The sequence below is a fragment of the Lactuca serriola genome, chromosome 2 (genome assembly GCF_051521515.1).
Source record: "Lactuca serriola cultivar US96UC23 chromosome 2, Lser_US96UC23_V15, whole genome shotgun sequence".
Lineage (NCBI taxonomy): Eukaryota > Viridiplantae > Streptophyta > Magnoliopsida > Asterales > Asteraceae > Lactuca > Lactuca serriola.
The window spans coordinates 26,047,635-26,069,310 of NC_136409.1; the positions used below are offsets into that span (position 1 = coordinate 26,047,635).

A 21,676-nucleotide genomic window follows, 5' to 3' on the forward strand; every position below is an offset into this window, starting at 1 on the left:
ATAAATAAATCAATAAATAACAGTAATATACCTGGAATTCCGGATATTACATGAGCGAAGGGTCCTTATCGAAACATAGCCATGAGATGCTAATTATTTGCGTGTTGTATTTTGGGGAACTCACTAAGATTTGTGCTTACAGTGTTGTGTGAAATGTGTTTTAAATACATCTCAGGATTGCGGGAAGGCGCCAGCATGATTGTACACACCAGCTAGAGATTGTGTTTTTGAGGATTCTGGGATATTGTCAAAGAATTTATTGTTTTTTGTTTGGAACAACTTATAAACTTGGGTTCGAGAAATGTTAAAATATGTTTTTATGTGAATTTAAAAATGAAAATTTTATTTGAAAAATTAGAGTGTTACAATAAAGTAATATACAAAAAGTATTTCCAAGATATAATATACAAAACCTATGACCTCATCAACGTTATATTGACCTTTCAAAACCACATGTATTCTTAAGAAATAAAGAAATAAAAGATTGCACTTTTGAAAGTAGCAATTGATCGATGAAGCCACCAAAGACTTATTATCATTATAGTTATGCCTAACTGCTAAGGCACCTTTTGTATTAGACTTTCTAGTATATCACAAATACATCTTATTGTAATATTTTTATCCATAATGGAAGTAATATTTATGTTTTATATTGTTTTGTATTGTTCAATGTATGTTCAATAACTGTGATCCAACATTCTAACGCCGCACAACCCGACGTTTCCGCTACCGGTTGGGGTGTGACAAATAGTGTGAAATCTCTTCATTAGCAATAGCATACACAACAAGCAATATACTATTTCTAGCATATTTTGTGACAAAAACAATCATTTTTCCTCTAAGAAAACCCTTGAATGGAATCCATCAACTAAAATAGTTGGTCGCCATAGATGAAACACATTAATAGCATCTCCAAAAGCCCAAAAAACATATTTGAATGTCGTTACATGTGATGAGCTATTTAGACAATGAAACCACTTCACAACTGTATCACAATTTGAAGGCTACAAAGCTACAATGTACTTGGGAAACTCATCAAAGTTACTCTCCCAAGTTCCATATATACTATATATGCCTTTCGCCTGCTTTCGCCTATCATGTCATGCTTATCATAAAAAACATCAACATTTAAATTATTTTTTAATATGTGACTGTATAGTTTTCACTAGATAAACAACATCCTTGCAACTGAATGGAGGTTGTATAAGCCAATAGTTGTGGAGTTTAGATTTTTGTTATTATTGCCAACACATGATCCAAAACACTTGTGTACATCCATCCAACGGGTAATCCTCCACATGTGATGATTTTTCTTCTTAATTGAACAAATATGCCATACACAACGTGGTGTATAGTTCATACTAATAGAGCCTTCTCCTTTATTTGCTAGTCTTACACACACGCACAAAAAAACACTCGTGTAGGAAACATATTTTACAACTAGCCTATTTACACTTACAAGGATACACTGAAAGGAGTTTTCATAAGCCACTACTGAATCACGAGCCAAATATCAAGCCAGAACCTTTAAATTTCTCATCTATAATTCCATCAATGCGTTGTTTCATCTCATCAGAAAGATAGTTTCTCCAATCTCCAATCTCACCTTTCCTGAAAAATTCACGATTCTCCACCTCCACCGTACCAAATTTTTCAACACCTTTCTTATTCACCTCCAGATTACTCAAATTTTCAAAGCTACACAGCTTCACAATGTTCTCCACCACACCTTTCTCAACTTCCTCCGCCATGAATGGGATACCCATAAATGCCGCCAATCTCCTCACCACCACCTCCGGCTGCCTCTTCACTTCCTCATACTTCAAAAATAGAATCTTCTCCGGTGACTCCAAACTCGCTCTCCAGTACGACAGAACATGTTCCCAAAACGGCCCGTAGTTCGAAACCCCTTCACAAAAAAGATCAAACGCTTCATCAAAAGAAAACGGAGGTAGATCTTTCTCTCTAATTTTGTTCATGAAAACCCATTTCGAAACCAAGACATCTTTCGGCTCTCGACAGATGTAAACGAACTTGCATGAAGTCATGGATTCCGGTAAGAGGGTGCGGGGGAAGTGGGTTGCAAAAAGTCGGGGAGAAGACATATGTGTGAAGTCAGTTATGGGGAAGTTTTCGCATTCACTTTCGAGAAAAGGAAAAGTGCTTTGTGGGCCATGGTGGTGTAAGTAGTGGTCGGAGAAGCTGTAGAGGTGGCGGGTAAGGGTGGAGAAGATGAGAGATTTAAGCCATGTGGTTCCTGATTTCATGAAAGAGGCCAAAAAGATGTCAGTAGGTTGAGGTTTGAAGTAAGCGTGAAGAAGCAAGTTGGCTTTGATGTATTTGGGGCTTATCCAGAAACCATTGTAGTTGTAGAGGTGTTTCGACCTCCATCCATTACCTTTGGGCAATGTTTCCATTAAGTGATTGTAATCCTCGCAAATCTTGTTGTAGTGATCTTCATGTTCTTTGGATTCTACTGGTGTTTGTGGAAATAGAGATTGATCAGAGATGGACATGATGAAGAAACATAAAAGAAAGTGTAATAATTTGTTGTAACATAGGTGTGACCTATGCGGCTATATATTAACACAAATGAATGAATAATAATTGACATATACTCTTGACACTGAATTAGAGCATCTCCAATGGTAATTTTTGTATAGCTTACTATTATTGACCTTTATTTTTATATTAAATATCTAATGACATTTCTTTTATGAAATATAAAATTATAATGATTATATATTTTTTTTCAATATTTTTATCACTATTCTGTAATGGTTTCGTATTTATTTTTTCCAAACAATATGTTGTAATATATTTTATTTTGAAACAATGTATTATAATAATTTTAATAAAATCAAAATATGTGTGTTTAAAAAAGAATAATTAAATAAGATGGTTTTATAGAGCATTTTAGATAAATATGGATAAATTAGTTAAAAGTTTATAATAAAAAAAGCTATTTTATGAGGTTAACCATTGGAGTGGTTATTTAATTATAGGTTAATTTATTACAATGATGATGTGACAATAATTTTAAGTCTTAATATGACTTAACCATTAGAGATGCTCTTAGTGTCTCAAGGACACCATGAAGCCTGTGCCATATATTGATTATATGTCTATTGTTTGTACTTACTAGGCCTCTTGAATTATATAAATTTGAAAACATATCCCTATACATGTATTTCTTTTAATTTTGTTTTAAGCAAACAAATAAGATTATTTTATGTCTATATTTGATTATTTAACTTACTTTTTGTACACATACAGTAATAATCGGCTACTTCACGTTAAACAGAATAAATGACTTTAATATAATTTTTAATTTGTACATATTTTGTCTTTCGTTTGTGTAGTGTTGATTTTTGTGCCCATTCAGCACTTATGATCTGTAATATCAAACACTTATATTTAGTTGCATGATATGAAACATGTTTATAACATTTGGTACATTTTCTACACATACTTATATTATTATTCTCCTTTAAATCATAATATCAAACATGTGTAAAACGATATTTCATGAAACACAAAAGGTAATAATATTTGGTACATTTTCTTCAAAAGCTTAGTAATATTCTATTTTACCGCATGATATCAAACATGTTTAAACTGACATTCCAAGAAAAAAAATATTTGGTAAATTATTAGTAAAAATGAAGTTACATTGTACATAAATGGTTTCAACTTCTATAAAAATCGAGCATTTCTTCTTCCACGGGATGAGTTTTACCTACTATTGTGAGGCAATGAAGAGGTTGACCAAAGTCAACTTCTCTTAATTGCTTCATTGACCCAGCCACCACCTTTTGTTTCTCACTTCCTAACCTTGAAAATCCTACACACAGTGTTTCTTCATTGTAAGTTGCCCAGATTAAAAAATAAAAAATAAATAAATAAAAAACTCATTTTTTCTATATTAAACAAAATATAAAAAATAAAAAATAAACAAATCAAGGAAATTACCTGATTCTCCAGGTAGTTGTTCAACCTCTAAGAGTTTATCAATAGCAACTCCAATTGGCATGAAACTAGGAGGCCTGTATTGCTTTTTTTCCTCTAAAACATAATAAAAGATATTTAAAAAGTTGAAAAATATTTGTTAGTGTATCCAAAAATAAAATGAAAACTACACATTCTAACATGCATAGTGATTCCAATGAAGGTTCTTTAACTCGTATATATGCAATGCCAATGAGATTATTAGTACCTAAGTGATAAATACTCATTTATGCAACAATTTCTCACAATATTGTTACCTAACAAGCATAGAGTATGTAGCTCTAGTCCTCGATTTCTTTGAATTTTCTCATAAAAATTATCAGGTCTCCATGTCTCTGTACAGAAAGGTAATGAAACAATTTCTCCGTAATGATAAATTTGTAAGGCACATACTCCAACTGCGTTCATTATTGATGCATTATGTATCAACTTCACTTCCACCTCCAATTTCTTTTCCCTTACAACCATGTCACTGTGTGTTGGTCAAGGGTTGAGTACTTGAGGCGTAGGAGCTGAGTATGTTAGGCGTACTTAGTTGGGTTGACTTTTTGTTGACTGTTGACTTTTCGTTGACTTTTGACCTATTTTGACCTTGGGGCATTTTGGGTATTTTGTTATGAATCCTAAGGTTTGGGTTTCTCCCTGTGTTCAGGTGATCTGTGGAGTTGACTAGTGGAGCGATATTCTTTTATTCCACCTGTACGGATTTGCAAGGTGAGTTTTCCTCACTGTACTTGTGGGTCGAAGACACCAAGGCCGACCCATTGGATTATAAATTATGTTATGTGATAGTATGTTATTGCGTTGTAGTGATCCGTTAGATCGGTATCCTAGTATATAGGATGATGTTATGCTTAGTAATTTGTAAGACCTGTCTGTTTGTCTGTTGACTGGTTATATATGTTTATCTATTATGTATATGTCGACATGTTATGTGTGGTTGGGTTGAGGTGGACCAGTGGAGACCGAAGGCCAAGAGACTTAAGGCGGTCCGGATAAATTGAAGGCCCGTGAGGCGGACCAGTCAGGGTGAAGGCCCGGAGAACGATCCAAATAAGCTGATGACCCAGTGAGGCAGTCCAATTATGCTGAAGGTTCTATGAGCAGTCCAGGTAGTTTGTATGCCTGCGAGGCGGTCTAGTCAGGTTAAAGGCTCTGTATGTATATTGTTTGTTGTTATGTGTATTATGTATTGGTACTTTAGGGAAACTCACTAAGTTTTGGGCTTATAGTTTTGGGTTATGTTTCAGGTACTTCAGACGATTGAGGGAATGTGAAGGCGTGACCATACACATCCTCGTGTTTGACTTATGATTTTCGGAAACTTTGATATGGAACATGTTTTGAAAATTGTGCCGTAAACAATTTATGATTTGGGTTGGTTTTAAATGTTTAAATTTTCATGATTTCGTGGATGTTATAGTTTGTATATAAAGAACATCGAAAACGGGTAAGAAACGAAGAAGTTATGCCCACTAGAAGTTGGGAAAAAATGTCTCGAAACCGAAATGGAATCAGCCAATGAGCTGCTATCAAGCAGCTATCGTGGTGTGGTGGATAGATTGTCACGGCACGGCGGGAGTTCGCATATAGAAGAAGGGCAATGTACTTTGTCCCTGTGGTGCGGTGTATGGGCACCACGACATGGTGGCCAAAGTAGGATGTTTTTGACAAAGAATACCACTATGTGACAATTAAGGGGCCACCTTCGACCTTGGTTCCACAGTGAAATTTATAATACAAATAAGTAAATTGATTTAACAATTCACTCAATTACTTATATTGAGTTTTCATCAACAATGGCATTTTGGTCTACATAACACTTTTGCTTTTACAATTGAGTAAAGAATAATGACATAACTATAATGAGTTTTCACAAATAATGACAATTCATACTATACATTTTAGGCATTGTAGACTAATGATTTTCTCATATTTACGAATAAACAATAATAAAAATGACATTACGAATATTATGATTTAGTGTTTAATTTATATTTTCATTTAGTATATAATGTGTATTGTAATATCGTTTTTAATTTATATTTTAATTTCGTGATATAATATATTCAATATCGGTATCTATTTGAAGATATTTATATTATCTATTCAATGATATAACTACTTAAGAATAATACATAAATTATAATCATATATTTTGTAATAAATTATCTATGTGTAATATATAATAAATGTAAAAAAATGAATTAATCACAAAGATTTAAACAAAAAAAATTTAGTCAAAAGGTGATATATGTAACATGTAGGTGTTTAAATACATCTTTATTGGCACAATAAATCATAGAAAAAAAAATGAAAATAATTGGCCTTTCAAAGCTCCCACCTATTTCTACAAAATATTTTAAAACTAAGCTATTTCTACAATATTATATAAAAGAACATTTACAAAAAACAAAAAATAATAATAATAATAATAATAAATAAAAAATAATAATAAAAAATAATGAAAACTCGTGTATACAATATATTTGATATTTTAGAACTAGCCTATTTACACAACATGATACACCGAAAGAGCTTTCATAAACCACTATAGAATCCAAATTAGGCGCCAAAGATCAAGGCAGAACCTTTCAACTTTTCATCGATAATTCCATCAATGCGTTGTTTCATCTCATCGGAAAGATAGTTTCTCCAATCTCCAATCACACCTTTCCTGAAAAATTCACGATTCTCCACCTCCACCTTACCAAACTTTTCAACACCCTTCTTGTTCACCTCCAGATTACTCAAATTCTCAAAGCTACACAACCTCACAATGTTCTCCACCACTCCTTTCTCACCTTCCTCTGCCGTGAATGGCACACCCATGAACGTCGCCAACCTCCTCACCACCACCTCCGGCTGCCTCTTCACTTCCTCATACTTCAAGAACAGAATCTTCTCCGATGACTCCAAACTCGGTCTCCAGTACGACAGAACATGCTCCCAAAAAGGCCCGTAGTCTGAAACCCCTTCACAGAAAAGATCAAACGCTTCATCCAAAGAAAATGGAGGCAAATCTTTCTCTCTAAGTTTGCTCATGAAAACCCATTTCGAAACCAAAACATCTTTCGGTTCTCTACAGAGGTAAACGAACTTGCATGAAGCCATGGATTCCGGTAAGAGGGTCCGAGGGAAGTGGGTTGCAAAGAGTCGTGGAGAACACATATGTGCGAAGTCAGTTATGGGGTAGCCTTCGCATTCACTGTCGAGAAAAGGAAAAGTGCTTTGTGGGCCATGGTGGTGTAAATAGTGGTCGGAGAAGCTGTAGAGGTGGCGAGTAAGGGTGGAGAAGATGAGTGCTTTAAACCACGTGGTTCCTGACTTCATGAAGGAAGCTAAAAAGATATCAGTGGGTTGTGGTTTGAAGTAAGCATGAAGAAGCAAATTGGCTTTGATGTATATAGGGTTTATCCAGAAACCATTGTAGTTGTAGAGGTGTTCCACCCTCCATCCATTACTTTTGGGCATTGTTTCCATTAAGTGATTGTAATCCTTGCAGATCTTGTTGTAGTGATCTTCATGTTCTTTGGATTCTAATGGTGTTTGTGGAATTATAGATTGATGAGACATGATGAAGAAACATTGAACATGGTGTACTAATTTGTAGTAACGTACGTGTGACCTATATGGCTATATATTAACATAAACGAATGGATAATAATTGACATATACTATTGACACTTCATTTGTTCTCAATTAGTGTCCCAACGTCCGATTGAAACGTGTGCCATATATTGAATCTATCTATTATTTGTACTTATTAGGCCTTCTCGAATTATATAAAGACTAAATTACACGAATGGTCCCTATGGTTTTGGGTAATTTGAACTTACTTTTTTAACTCGGAAGGGCCCCTACTGTTTATTTTTGTTGCGCGTTTGGTATTTGTCTTACCTAAAATGATTATTTTACCCTTGATTTTTTTAATTTATTTAAACAAACACACCCTCAACCCCACTTTCATCTCATCTTACCTTACCTTATCTTACCCATCTTATTTAAATAAATTAAAAAATCAATTGCAAAATAATCTTTTTAGGTAAAACAAAGACCAAATACGCAACAAAAACAAACTGTATCTTTCGAGTTATAAAAATAAGTTATTGACCAAAAATGCAAATCACCCCAAACCATAGGGATCATTCATGTAATTTACTCTTATATAAATTTCAAAACATATCCCTATACATGTCTTTCTCTTAATTTTGTTTTAAGCTCTAAGGAATAAGATCATGAATTATTTTTTGTCTATATTTAACTATTTAACTTGTCATTTTTTCACACATTAAGCAGAATAAATAACTTAATAAGTTAATATAATTTTCAGTCTATACACATTTAATCCTTATTTTTATTATTTTTATACACATTCAGTTGTTATGATTGGTAATATCAACACTTACATTATGTTGCATGATATCAAACATGTTTATTATATTTGGTACATATTCTACAAATACTTATATTATTATTCCATTTCAAATCATAAGATCAAACATGTGTAAAATGATATTTCATGAAACACAAAAGGTAATAACATTTGGTACATCTTCTTCAAAAACTTAGTAATATTCTATTTCCCCACAAGATATCAAACATGTTTAAACTAACATTTCAAGAAACCAAAATAAAAAAAGTAACAATATTTGGTACATTTTCTGCAAAAATGAAGTTGATTTGTTGTAGTTGTACATACATGGTTTCAACTTCTATAGAAATCAAGCATTTCTTCTTCCACAGGATGAGTTTTACCTACTATTGTGAGGCAATGAAGAGGTTGACCAAAGTCAACTGTCCTTAATTGCTTCATTGACCCAGCCACCACCTTTTGGTTTTCACTTCCTAGCCTTGCAAATCCCACACACAATGTGTCTTCATTGTAAGCTACCCAAATCAACAAAAAAAATAAAAAAAATTAATTAACTCCTTTTTTCTATATTAAAAAAATAATAATAAAAAATAAACAAATCAAGGAAATTACCTGATTCTCCACGTAGTTGTTCAACCTCTAAGAGTTGATCAATAGCAACTCCAATTGTCATGAAACTAGGAGGCTCGTATTGCTTTTTTCCTCTAAAACATAATAAAAAATATATAAAATTTTGAAAATTATTTAGTAAATTACACGAATGGTCCCTATGATTTGGGTAACTTGCACGTTTGGTCCCCAACTTATTTTTTTAACTCAGAAGGTCCCTACTGTTTGTTTTTGTTGCGCGCTTAGTCCATGTCTTACCTAAAAAGACTATTTTGCCCTTGATTTTTTAATTTATTTAAATAAACACACCCCAACCCCACTTCCACCTTAACTCACCTTACCTTACCTTACCTTACCTTACCATTACCTTACATTACCTTACCCACCTTATTTAAATAATTTAAAAAATCAAGGGCAAAATAGTCTTTTAATGTAAGGCATGGACCAAGCGTGCAACAAAAACAAACAGTAGGGATCTTCCAAGTTAAAAAAATAACTTAAGGACCAAACGTGCAAATTACCCCAAACCATAAGGACCATTCATGTAAAATAAAATGAAAACTACACATTCTAACCTGCATAGTGATTCCAATGAAGGTTCTTTAACTCGTATATCTGCAATGCGAATAGAATTATTACTTTATTACTTTATTAGTAACTAAAGGATAAATAGTTAAATACTCATTTATGCAACCATTTCTCACAATATTGTTACCTAATAAACACAGAGTATGTAACCCTAGTCCTCGATTTCTTTGAATTTTCTCATAAAAACTATCAGGTCTCCATGTTTCTGTAAAGAAAGGTAAAGAAACAGTTTCTCCATAACGATAAAGTTGTAAGCCACATACTCCAACTGCATTCATTACAGATGCATTATATATCACCTTCACTTCCACCTCCAATTTCTTTGCCCTTACAACCAGATCACTATGTGTTGTCGCCCTATTTTTTATAAAATATACATAGTCAAGAATTGAAAGTGTTTTTTTTTTAAATTATTTATGAATCAAATATATGTGAGGAAAAGTATCATTACCCAAAAGGGTCTCCAACAACAAGGAAAGCAACATCAAATTCACGAGCCTCTAACAACATATCATCAGCCTTTTCCTCTACCATTTCCCTATCTGCAACTGTAAGTGGCTTTCCATACAACTTTTCCTGTAAAAAAACGAAAAAGATCAAACTCAAAAACAAGAAAATTACAAAGGATATATGAGTTGTAAACATTGTATACAATGTATGAAAGAAAAGCTTAGTGATTCAAGTGTCACAAATCCAAGTCATCAAGAACTTGAAGAACCGATGCTTTAGTAACAATCAACCTAAACCATGATCTTTAAGCTCTGTTTGGGTAAAATGTGTACGAACATGTTCTTGTACTCGTTTTCTTTCTGAAACTGCGAAGAATCTCCCACACCAAATCTCTCTAAAGATACTTACGTATCATAACTTCAATCAAAACATTATCATTCGGATTCTTAGAATCGCAATGACGGCTTTCAAAACTCAAATCCATGAAACCCTAAATCTGATTTACTCAATTCGTCCCAATGGAGTTTGCTTACAACTTTCGAAGGTAAAACGTTTACTTAATTAACTTCAAATACTAATAATAACCGACTATTCGGTAGTAAGTAGTGCAATAGAAGCAGAGAAGTGAAATTACCAGGGTGGAGATGCCATCTTTGGAGATACCAAAGGAAAGGAGAGATGTGTAGGATTCAATATAGAGCTTTTGGCATTTCTTCACAGCTTCTAATCCTCTTAATGTGATGTCTTTTTCGTCGCCCAGTCCCAATCCGATTATATACAACATCTTCAATCCTTCCCTCTTCTGAATATGTTTGCTCTTGTTCTCTGTTGTAAACTTGTGATGTGATTGCAGTAGCAGCTTGTGATCCAATGTTAAACCCTAACCCTCGAAATCCAGAAATAGATATGTTATTTTTGGTTATCTATATGTTTGTGTAAAATTTTGACACATAGTCGATATGTCCGAGTGGTTAAGGAGACAGACTTGAAATCTGTTGGGCTTCGCCCGCGCAGGTTCGAACCCTGCTGTCGACGAGAAACATTTTTTTGTTTTCATTATTTTCAAAGATTTTTTTTGGACATTTGCGATTGCCTTCTATGTTCCCATCTCATAATTCTATGTTGTTATGGCATAAAAAACATGGGCCTAAATTAGATTTTTTTGGTCACTTGCAATAGGGATGAGATTTACAATCGGAAAACCGGACCGGACCCATTAGAACCGGAAAATATATAGAACCGGGTCTGGTTCCGGGTTTAAAAATTGGTTTTATCCAGGTTCCGGGTAATCCGGATTTGAGTCCATTGGGTCCGGATAAACCGGTTTTTGGAACCGGAATCACTTTTAGGGCCAGAACCACTTTTTGTGAAACGTTTACAAGATGCATATATTATTCGTTTCAACTCCAATTGACATACGGTTTTTTTCAACATGTAGTTTAGAGTTTGTACATGATTCTAGACTATAAATTTTTCATTTTTAGTTTTATATTCATTGACTTACAGTCCTCAAAAGTTGAGATACCAAAGCTGAAAGTTTTTAGTTTTTTAGTTTTTTTGTATTCGGTGAAAGTTTTAAAGCATGCATATCTAATTCGTTTGAAGTCGGATTGACATATGGTTTTTTCCAACTTCTAGTTTATAGTTTGTACATGAGTTTAGACTGTAATTTTGTCATTTTTGGTTTAACATTCAATGATTTACAGTCCTCCGAAGTCGGGATATCAAAACTGAAAATTTTCAACTTTTCAGCTATTTGTTTTTGTACTTTGTATTATGTGAAAATATTAACACAAGTATATCTCATTCGTTTAAATTCGGATTGACATGCGGGTTTTTCCAGAGTGTATTTTAGAGTTTGTACATGATTTTAGACTCTAATTTTGTTAATTGTGGTTTCGTATTCAATAAGTTACAGCCCCCCAAAGTGGGGATATCAATATGAAAATTTTCAAAGTTCAACCCACTAAGTTGTAAGTAATTACCAAAAAATTCTGGTTTTTTCGGGTTTTCCGGGTCTAAACCCACTTTATCCGGTTCCAACCTACCCACTTTGATGTTTCCGGGTTTTCCGGTTCTAGACCCACTTTACCCGGAACCATACCCGGAACCGAACCGGAACCGGTTCCTATATACCGATCCGGTTTCCGGTTCTATCAAATCCCGTTACCCGGCTCCGGGTTTTCCGGGTCCGGGTCCATCGGGTCCGGGTTTGGACTCACTTTCATCCCTAACTTGCAATAGACAAACTCAGTAAAAAAATAACAACCTAAATCATCCTAACTTCTTGGTTGAAACATTTGGTTATCCATTTTTTCTACTACCCATAAATCTAAAATCACCCATTTTTTCTACTACCCATAAATCTAAAATCCAATTGTAGATGAAATAAACAGAACCTCAAATCCAATATAGTGAGGGTGGACCTGTATGTTAATAACGGTGTGCAATTGCACAACTTGTGGAGCCTGATTCACCATTTGAACTTATAGTCATTTGGCAAACCAAGCATTAGTGAGTTCTTTTATGAAATTTGACCTCAAAATACGTCATGTTTATCATTGTTTTTGGGCATGGGCCGCATGGTCTTATTGACGAATTTTAAGTCAACCAACTAGTATACATATCCATTGAATTCATGTATGTAATGTATTCCACCGCAATAAATAAAATCTCTCTCTCTCTGTGTGTGTGTGTGTGTGTTCTTTTGTCGATGTAGTTGGTTAGTCTAATCATGTGAATCACGTAAATTAATTGTGTTCTCATTATTTAATTGCATTATCACTATGTTATGCGAATCATTTTGTTGAAGTGCTTCAAATCTAACATGAATTACTTTATTGAAGCTAACACAAATATTTTTCTTAAAAGTATTTGCACTTTCTATGGTAGATCTTTTTAACCTTAGTTTTCTTGTATGTAATTTTTTTTCTCACATATTTTATATTATGTGGATGTATGAACATTTTTTTTTAAATCGTAAGGAAAAAACGTTTCAAAAGTAATATATTTTTAGTTATGGTTTTATAAAAAACGTTCATAGATACATTCATATAGAGTACATGAATATAAAGATCGTAAGTAAAAAATATTACCTTTTAACAAGAGTAATTTACACGAAAGTTGTAGTAGACATAAGCCAAACCACATGACAGCAACAACCAATTAGTCGAGGTCGCGATGGCCAAAAACACCAATAGCCCTGAACAGTGGCGGAGCCAGGTTCAAAGTAAAGGGGTATCCCAAAAAAAATTCGGATGACCTAATTTTTTTTCGGGATACTCCGGTTTCGGTTTTAAACCAAAACCTTAATTGAATCCTTAGATAACCTAAAGTCATGTTATATAAACATGAAGTTGAAGTAACTTTTGATACTTGAATCGATATGAGAATCAAAGTAGATATCAAATGAAGCATGAAGACAACAGGTTAATATAATAGACGAAATTGGCTAAATTTACATGTGTTTGGCGATGTGGGATAGAATAGTTGGGAAAATAAAAATAAAAGGTAAACAAAGAACATGTAAAGAGGGAGATTTGATCCTTAGACCTCTACTTTAATATGCTAGCGTCTTATCCAGCAGACCATATGTTTGTTTGGGTTTATAAGTGAAGGGAAACATATATATACATTATATAAAACGAAATTTTGCTAAAAAGAATTACACTACCGAAAAAATTTTTAGGGATATCCCGGGCTACCCCGGGCTCTACATTGGATCCGCCCATGGCCCTGAACACACTCATTAATTAGTGCCCATGTAGAATATCATGAACAAAACCTTAAAAAAATATTTCATAACGACTAAATATGTTCAAAAACAAAATAACTTATTTTTGCAATAAAAAAGATTAAGACTAAACTGCATAAATGGTCCTTGTGGTTTGTCGAAAATTGCTATTTTTGTCAAAAAATGTTTGGATTGGCACCAGAAGTCCAAACTTTTCATTTTGTTGCGAGTTTGGTCCAATTTGCTATAAACTTTTTCATAATGATGAATTTGCCCTTACTTTTTTCTTTTTCAGTTTTTTTTATTATTTAAAGATTTTTCTGATTAATAGAAAACTAAAAAAAGAAAATTTTCCTTTTATATTTTATTTTACATATTTTTATAACAGAAAAGAAATAAAAAATGAAAATGCAAACTCTCTCTCTCTCTCTCTCTCGTCTTCCCCATCATTTCTTGATTTTTCTAGCGTGAATCCCAATCTAGAAAATGTATTGATTGGATTTTTGTTAAACAAACTTCATCCTCTTCATCCTATGTTCTTATGCCTACAAACAGAAAAATAAGATGTGTTTTAATCTGAAGGCTGCTATCCTTCAGACCACCTAGTTCCCCCAAACCTCATCATCGACGAAACCTTGCTTTTAATCCTCACCCTCGTCTTGTGCAGACACCAAATTCCAAGATTATTCTATTTATCGACATCTAAACCAGATGATACACCAAAAAATGAAAAGGTCGATGACAGAAGTGAAAAGGGGTCAAACCAAATCCATGAGTCCACATTCAATTGAAGCAAAACCCCCCAAAATCAAAATGAAAAATCGTTGCATAGGTTCTTTAATTAATCTGAAACCTAATATGTAAAAAAGATAGTGAGAGAGGTGACGTTCCACCTCATATTTATGTGTGATAGAGAGAAACCCAATATGTAAAAAAGATAGTGAGAGAGGTGGCGTTCCACCTTAGATTTGTGTGTGATAGAGAGGAGATTAACAAAGTCATTATTGGAGAAGGAGATTAACAAAGTCGTTGCTGCCACCCCTACAAACCCTAACTTCGATTTGTGTGTCGTCGCCTGAACTTTAGGGTTAGGTTTTTGTTGTGGCAGCTTCAATCTGAAAATCCCTCGTCGCCGATGCTATGATGATCCACTGTGAAACCATCTATGCTATGAAGATTCACCATCGTTCTTTAATAGATCAGATTAGATAAGTGAAAGATAGAGATAAAGAGATATCGAAGAGAGAGAGAGAGAGAGAGAGAGAGAGAATTTTCATTTTTTATTTATTTATTTTTTGTTATAAAAAATTATAAAAATTAAATATAAAAGGAAAATTCTCTTTTTTAGTTTTCTTTTAATCAAAAAAATCTTTAAATAATAAAAAAAAAAAAACTTAAAATAAAAAAATTTGGGCAAATTCATCATTATGAAAAAGTTTATAGTAAATTGGACCACACTCGCAACAAAATGAAAAGTTTGGACCTCTAATACTAGTCCAAACATTTTTGGACCAAAGTGACAATTTTTGAGAAACCATAGGGACCATTTATGCAGTTTTGTCAAATATTAATGACTAAATATGTACAAACTAAGAATATATTATTTTATTAAGTCTTTTTTTTCTGAAGTAGCCGGTTATAACTTATAAGCACCGAATATATAAAAAAAAAAAAATTAAACAAATAGATATAAAAAAAATCAATGATTAAATATATACACAAATAAAATTAATCGCCTTATTAAATCATTTTACCCCACTTAAATATAGCCATTAAAGGTCAAATTGTACCAAATATATAGATTTAAAAGTAACATAATAGTTTCACCATTTTAGAGAAAAAAAAAATATTAAATTGTATAATTGGCCCCATTTAAGCTTTTTGACATTCTTTTTGAGATTGCCAAAAAATCACAACCAAAATCTAAAATTCATATTCTTTTTATTATATTTATCTTTTCTATACATGATGGGCCCTATTGATTTTTGTTCTAGACTACCACTTTACTATGATATACATGGGACGAAAAAATGTAAAGATTCAATTCATATCAATCGGATAGACCCGAGTACCCGACCACTTAGCGAAAAGATGTCATCTTCCATGTTTTCTTTGATTTTGAGACTAAGCAAATGTAACAAGTAAATGCTAAAAATATTCAAGTCACTAATCACACAATTCACATTTAATATATATTACGACGAAAACACAAGAACCCACCATGTAACAAAATTCCGGAAAGGTGCGGTGGAAATCAAAATTTGTTTATAGGAGTTGGTAAATGAAAATCAAACCACTAATGACAGAAATGGCCATCACATTGATCGACTCCATTTAACTTTTTGAACGATACAGTCATCACATAATGGAATGAAACATATTTGATGGAAATAGCAATAGGTAACTTGTAAGATTTTTGAAGATGGTGCAATAAAAATGTATTATTAAAAGTTTCGATGTTGTTTCCTTCCTTAATATCGAGGGTTTAAATCTCATATGAGATATAAGTGGATTTAAGAGTAAATTTGTCATTTAAAAAAATATATATGTTGTGCAAAAGGTGTTTTAATTCTTTCATGAAAATCGTTAATATTAGAATTTTTTAAATGTTAAACAATATAATTTGTATGTTCATAGGTCATCTCCAATGAATTAAACCATAGAAAATCCGTATAAAATGTCAAGTAAGAAGGAGAATACTTAAACTTTTAAAAAATTCATAAAATTTCATTAAAATTCTATTAAAGAGCTGAATGTTCATTCAAGTCTACATTCTCTTGTATTCAAATTTATTCTATTAAACTCTTATATAACTTTCGATATGAATGATCTTATTTGATACATTTATTTATTATTATTATTATTAATACAACTTTCAATATGGTTGGCCTTACTTTATACATTTATTATATATATATATATATATATATATATATATATATATATATATATATATATTAAAATTCTCTATTGTTAGCTATAGTATAATAGTCTGCTTTTTGTCACATTTTGCCCTTATATTATGCTAATGTTGTCTTTTTTTCCTTCATTCTCAGATGTCCATTGTTCCCCTTCTATTTAATTATTTTTTATGTATTTCTTCATCTGCTCATTGTTGACATATCTTTGTATTTTATACGTGTACCCCTCTACTTGGTTATGAGTGGGTTATGGGTGAGGTTGCAACTGTGTTTCTTTTCTTTTAGGGGTTATTTTATGTCAATATAGAGATTGTTTGTCACACGTGTTTGCTTCTTCGAGGAGTGATACATCTTCTGTACAGGTGTCAACTGGTTCCTTCACCTGGTTAATCCATCAACAAATTTCACCGCCTCAAATACTTCTTTATTCTTTTTAATCGCTCACTTCCTCACTTCCACCGCCTCTCCCTTCTTCTGTTTGTCTCTATTCTTCATGTCGATCGTCTCCACCGCCTCAATCCACAAGTTCTTCTAATCATCTTCTGAAGCTGCAGTGTAACATCCCAAAAATACAGGTCAAAAAAAATTTTTTTTTTTTTTAAATAAGTCAATTCATAAAAACTTCAATATAAAAGTTTCATAATAATGCTTCATGTCTGAAAACCAGCCACATCATAATAATATGTCAGAGTACATCCCAAAAAATCCATAATGCGGAAAACAAGAGTGTGTGTGTGATATGTCGCTACCACGTCAGCTCCTTTCCCCTATCTGAAGAGGTACCTGAAACCAAACGGTAAACTGTAAGCACGAAGCTTAGTGAGTTCCTATGACAACCCGAAATTTTCAATCGATCAAACCCTAAAAGTCAATCACTTCAATTTATAAGTCAATTACATTATTACTTATTTTTAGCAAATTTAAAGTTTGTTTGATTATTTTAATATTATTCTTTAAACGAACGGGTGAAAGGAAGTGTCGTCTCGGGTCTTGAAATTTCTAAACCGCGAATACAACGTAGCTTAGAAGTTCACGGCCAAACTTTTATGTTTGGGCCGTAAACTCCCTCAAAAACCATAAACTCATGCCTTAAGCATGAGTTTACTCCCCAAAGTAGATCACTTTTCATTTACACCCAAAAGAGTAAACTCCAAAAACTCTCTCAAGTATCATCCAAGTTTTTGCTCAATATCTTCAATCTAGTAAGTGTTTCTAGCCCTTTCAAGTTAGTATAACACTTAATCTAGTGATTGTACATCTTTTCATCCATCCATTTATGTGTTTTGACTAGATTTCCAAAACACCAAGAACACACACTAGTGTTCTTGGACTTTAAGTTCATTACAAGCTCCCACAAAGTAAGTACTTCTATCCTAGAGTCATTTAAAGCTTGCTATACATATTAATATCAAGGAAAAGTCCCAAAAACACCAAGAACAAGGTGTTCACGGTTTTAGGAGGCTCCCAAAACCGTAAACACCAACTAAGGGGCAAAGTGGTGCTTTAGGGTGTCTAGATGCTTCACAATGCCTAAGGGACTTGTCTAGATCCTTCCTTGATGTGTTTAAGCCATGAAAAACACCAAAGTCCATCATTTTTATGTGTTTACAGTTTGGGGATCTCCCAAAACCTTAAACACCCCAATGTGGGTGTAAATGGACCATATTCTTTCCTTAGGCCTAAAATCTAACCTAGACTTTTACCTTGTTGAGCTAAGGACTTCAAAACATAACAATACCACTTTCCATATGGGTTTACAGTAGTAAATCCAAAAGGAAATGACCATGGGGCCGTAAACTCCTCCAAGGAGTGTAATAATGCCCTAATCCCTTCCAAAGGCCTAACCACCAAGTAGAAATGCTTCAAAGGACTTGTAAAACCTCAAAACAACTTATGGTCATAAAGTGTAGAGTTTACGACCGTAAACCCTTGAGTTTACTGCCGTAAACTCCTTGGGTAAGGGTCATGAAAACCGTAAACTCCAAAGGAGTTTACCCTTGAACCCCAAACACTCTAGCCTTGACCTACATCAACTTAGATGCCATCCTTAGGGCTAATAACACCTATGTAAAGTGTTTAATTAGCATGTTCTTGGAGGTCTTATCATTATCAATTAGTAGCTTAAAACTAATTGGGTACATATATGTGTGATTATATGTTAACTAGGATCATAGAGTGTGTTCAGGACTTCACTTGACACCTAGCAATCCTACATCTTCAGTTCATCCATACCACTCACTACAGGTGAGTTCATACCCCTAATTAATGATTTAAATGTTTTTAAATGCTTTTATGGGGGGATACAAGTTGAATACTTATAGTTATTACATCAATCACATGTTGTCACACCCCCAAACCGGAACGGCGGAAACGTTCGGGGGCGGATGACTTCATGTGGTAACGTAACAAATGAATACATAGTAAAGAAAGCAATACAACCATCATATATATATAATTGAAGGTTTACATTGTTAAAAGGTACATGTTCAAATACCAATTACAATATGATGCCAAAATATGAATTTAAACTGGCGCCGCAGCGTTCCTTCTTCAAAATCTGTTTGTTACCTGTAATTACTGAATCCCTGGGACATACAAGTAGTTTTGAAAGAGTAGATCAGCATTTAAGCTGGTGAGTTTCATAAGTATTAAATGACAATGTTTGTATCAAATGAAATGTTTTGTTCTTGTTTGTTTGTTCCTAGAAAATCCTATATTTTCTACTAGCATAAATGTAGCCTTCTATCAAGACCAATGTTTGTTTCTAGAAAATGTATGTACGTATAAAATTTCCAATACGTCTGAAAAACCCCGTAAATCAATGTGTTTTTAATACTCCATGTGAGTTTTATAACCAAGCTATTGACTAGAAATGCCTATACACAACGTTCTTCAGGCGTTGGAATGTTCTGATGTTTGTCACCCCAAATGGTGGACTGTAGCTAACAGTCAGGGCGCGGGGTTGTCAAGCCCGTATAGATCTATACACAAACACCATGCTCCCCCTCCAAGGGATTTCGGTATATAATACAGGACTTGAAATGTGTACTCGAACGTACGTGAAGTTAATGTCTCACAAAACTTAGTATAAAACAGATTTACGTGTGAAAATGTTCATTTGTTCTTGTATATGAAAGTAAACTGCTTGAAATAGTGTTTCTAGTATGTAAAAGTTCGTAATGTTCTCGTAAAACTATAGTTATTATAGTTTTCTAAAAATGTGTCTCGTTTGTATAGTAATCCCTGGTAAAATGCTCACTTGTTATGAAAAGTATAATTTTTATAGTGTCTAAGATGGACACATATACATACAGTATAAGCAGAGTGTTTGATTTATACATATATAACAACATTTTTCATTACAAAAGATATGATGTTATCATGATATATTTTACATGCGAGTGTTTCCCTATAATTGTAGCACCTGGTTCCTGGTACGTAAATCTTATTTGAGTATTTTCCATTTTTAACCTTGGACTCGACGAGTCATAGGTCCGACTCGCCGAGTAGAGACGGGACCCGGGACATGTTTAAGTTGGTGACTCGGCGATTCCATATTCCGGACTCGGCGAGTCACCGCTGTTTGATGAAACCCTAAGTTTCAGGGGTTTGCACCCTATTTAATCTCTCATTTCCGCTCCAAGCCAGCCCCCATTCACCCTCAGAGCCCTACACCTCATTCTAAGCCTTAATTCTTGTGGATTTGAAGCCTTTGGTGTTCTCTTGAAGCTTTGGAGTGAGATGGAGAGGAGATCAAGAAGGAGAAGAGGAGGTCAATCATCTTTGAGCTATCTCAGAGTGTTCACTAAGGTATGGCTCGTTTTCCCCCATGTTTTCATGCTTATGACCCCATTAAAGTCCTTCTTGAACCATTTCCAAGCTTGTGTTTACTTGAGGACTCGTAATAAGCACTAAGTAGAGTAGCACATAGATATAAGTGGAATCGAGCTCCAGGAGCATGGATCTACCACCTTTATGGACCCATGTTGCTTGTTCACCCTAGATCTACCCTTTTGAGGCATTTTGAGCCCTAAATCCCTCATTGGTGAGTATCTACACGTAAAGTTGCAACTTTACGTGTTATTCATGCTCTAGGAACCCAGATCTATGGATAGCATAAGCTGGATTCAAGCAAAATCGACCATATAGTGACTGCATGGCGACGACTCAGCGAGTCGATTCATCTGACTCGGCGAGTTGGCTCGCGAGTCTCCGAGTTGTCCTCTTTTCGTTGTGTCGAGTGTGAGTAGTGAGTCACGGGGTGTGCCTCAGTGATTTGGAAGCCAAACTCATCCATGGAGGAACTCGGTGAGTCAATGCCCTGACTCGGCGAGTTCAAGGCAATCTCCTTAGATCAAGAACAGACTCGGCGAGTTGTTCATACAACTCGGCGAGTCGCAGCATAAGTGTTCTTCGGATGAAGATGAACTCGGCGAGTTGTTCATACAACTCGGCGAGTCGCAGCATAAGTGTTCTTCGAATGAAGATGAACTCGGCGAGTTGTTCATACAACTCGGCGAGTAGGATGAAGGGCTTGAACCTCAGTTTAGAAGGAGAACTCGTCGAGTCAACGCCTAACTCGACGAGTAGGGACGGGATTCAGGACAGCCGATTTGATAGGGACTCGGCGAGTTGGCGAGCCAACTCAGCGAGTCAGGTCAACTGAAAGTTGACTCTGACTTTGACTTAGGGCACGATTAGGGGTAAAATTGTCATTTTACCCAAAGGGCAGTTAGCAGTGTTTGATTGAGTATATTGTGGGAATTACAGCCGGAGGATTTCCGGAGCAGCAGCAGCAGCAGTAGACAGTCAGTTCCCGATCAGATCAGCAACTACTTTGAGGTGAGTTACCTTCCAGTAGCGGTGGGTCTACGGCCACAATGCCAGCCCACCAGTAGGAGTTGTATGTAGGTGATTGTCTCTGTGATATTCATCTAGGGATTACTACTACCTGTGTTATGTTTATGTTCTAGTATGATATGATGCTATGTG

The 21,676-nt window shown here is 34.3% G+C and overlaps 2 protein-coding genes, 1 non-coding gene and 2 pseudogenes across 3 annotated transcripts; 1 reads left to right on the forward strand and 4 right to left on the reverse strand.

The window, feature by feature from the left end:
• Positions 1-795: 795 nt before the first annotated feature.
• LOC145086077 (flavonol 3-sulfotransferase pseudogene) lies at positions 796-2,552 on the reverse strand (annotated as a pseudogene).
• A 1,137-nt stretch (positions 2,553-3,689) lies between these two features.
• LOC145089080 (putative diphthine methyl ester synthase) lies at positions 3,690-4,485 on the reverse strand (the record flags this gene model as incomplete). Its single annotated transcript, XM_079027576.1, has 4 exons — positions 3,690-3,871; positions 3,973-4,054; positions 4,140-4,189; positions 4,266-4,485. Coding segments are annotated over 4 exons (534 nt in total), but the record flags the coding sequence as incomplete, so codon positions are not given.
• Positions 4,486-6,446: 1,961 nt separating this feature from the next.
• Positions 6,447-7,634, reverse strand: LOC145086078 (flavonol 3-sulfotransferase pseudogene; annotated as a pseudogene).
• Positions 7,635-8,543: 909 nt separating this feature from the next.
• On the reverse strand, positions 8,544-10,884 carry LOC145086079 (putative diphthine methyl ester synthase). The gene is made up of 6 exons (XM_079023805.1): positions 10,665-10,884; positions 10,032-10,156; positions 9,708-9,937; positions 9,568-9,607; positions 8,996-9,087; positions 8,544-8,898 (listed from the first exon to the last, which is right to left on the reverse strand). The coding sequence occupies exons 1-6, from the start codon at positions 10,812-10,814 to the stop codon at positions 8,717-8,719; spliced, it is 819 nt and encodes a 272-aa protein (XP_078879931.1). The 5' UTR covers positions 10,815-10,884; the 3' UTR covers positions 8,544-8,716.
• A 99-nt stretch (positions 10,885-10,983) lies between these two features.
• On the forward strand, positions 10,984-11,065 carry TRNAS-UGA (transfer RNA serine (anticodon UGA)). The gene has a single exon. It is a non-coding gene; the product is annotated as a tRNA-Ser (tRNA).
• Positions 11,066-21,676: the final 10,611 nt, after the last annotated feature.

Bases quoted from the DNA above. Each gene is read 5' to 3' on its own strand.
- LOC145086079 (XM_079023805.1), bottom strand. From the start codon at position 10,814: ATGTTGTATATAATCGGATTGGGACTGGGCGACGAAAAAGACATCACA. The intron at 9,608-9,707 runs GTAACAATATTG...TTCGCATTGCAG, and splicing joins ACATACTCTGTGTTTATTAG to ATATACGAGTTAAAGAACCT. The intron at 9,088-9,567 runs GTTAGAATGTGT...ATTATGTTTTAG, and splicing joins TCATTGGAATCACTATGCAG to AGGAAAAAAGCAATACGAGC.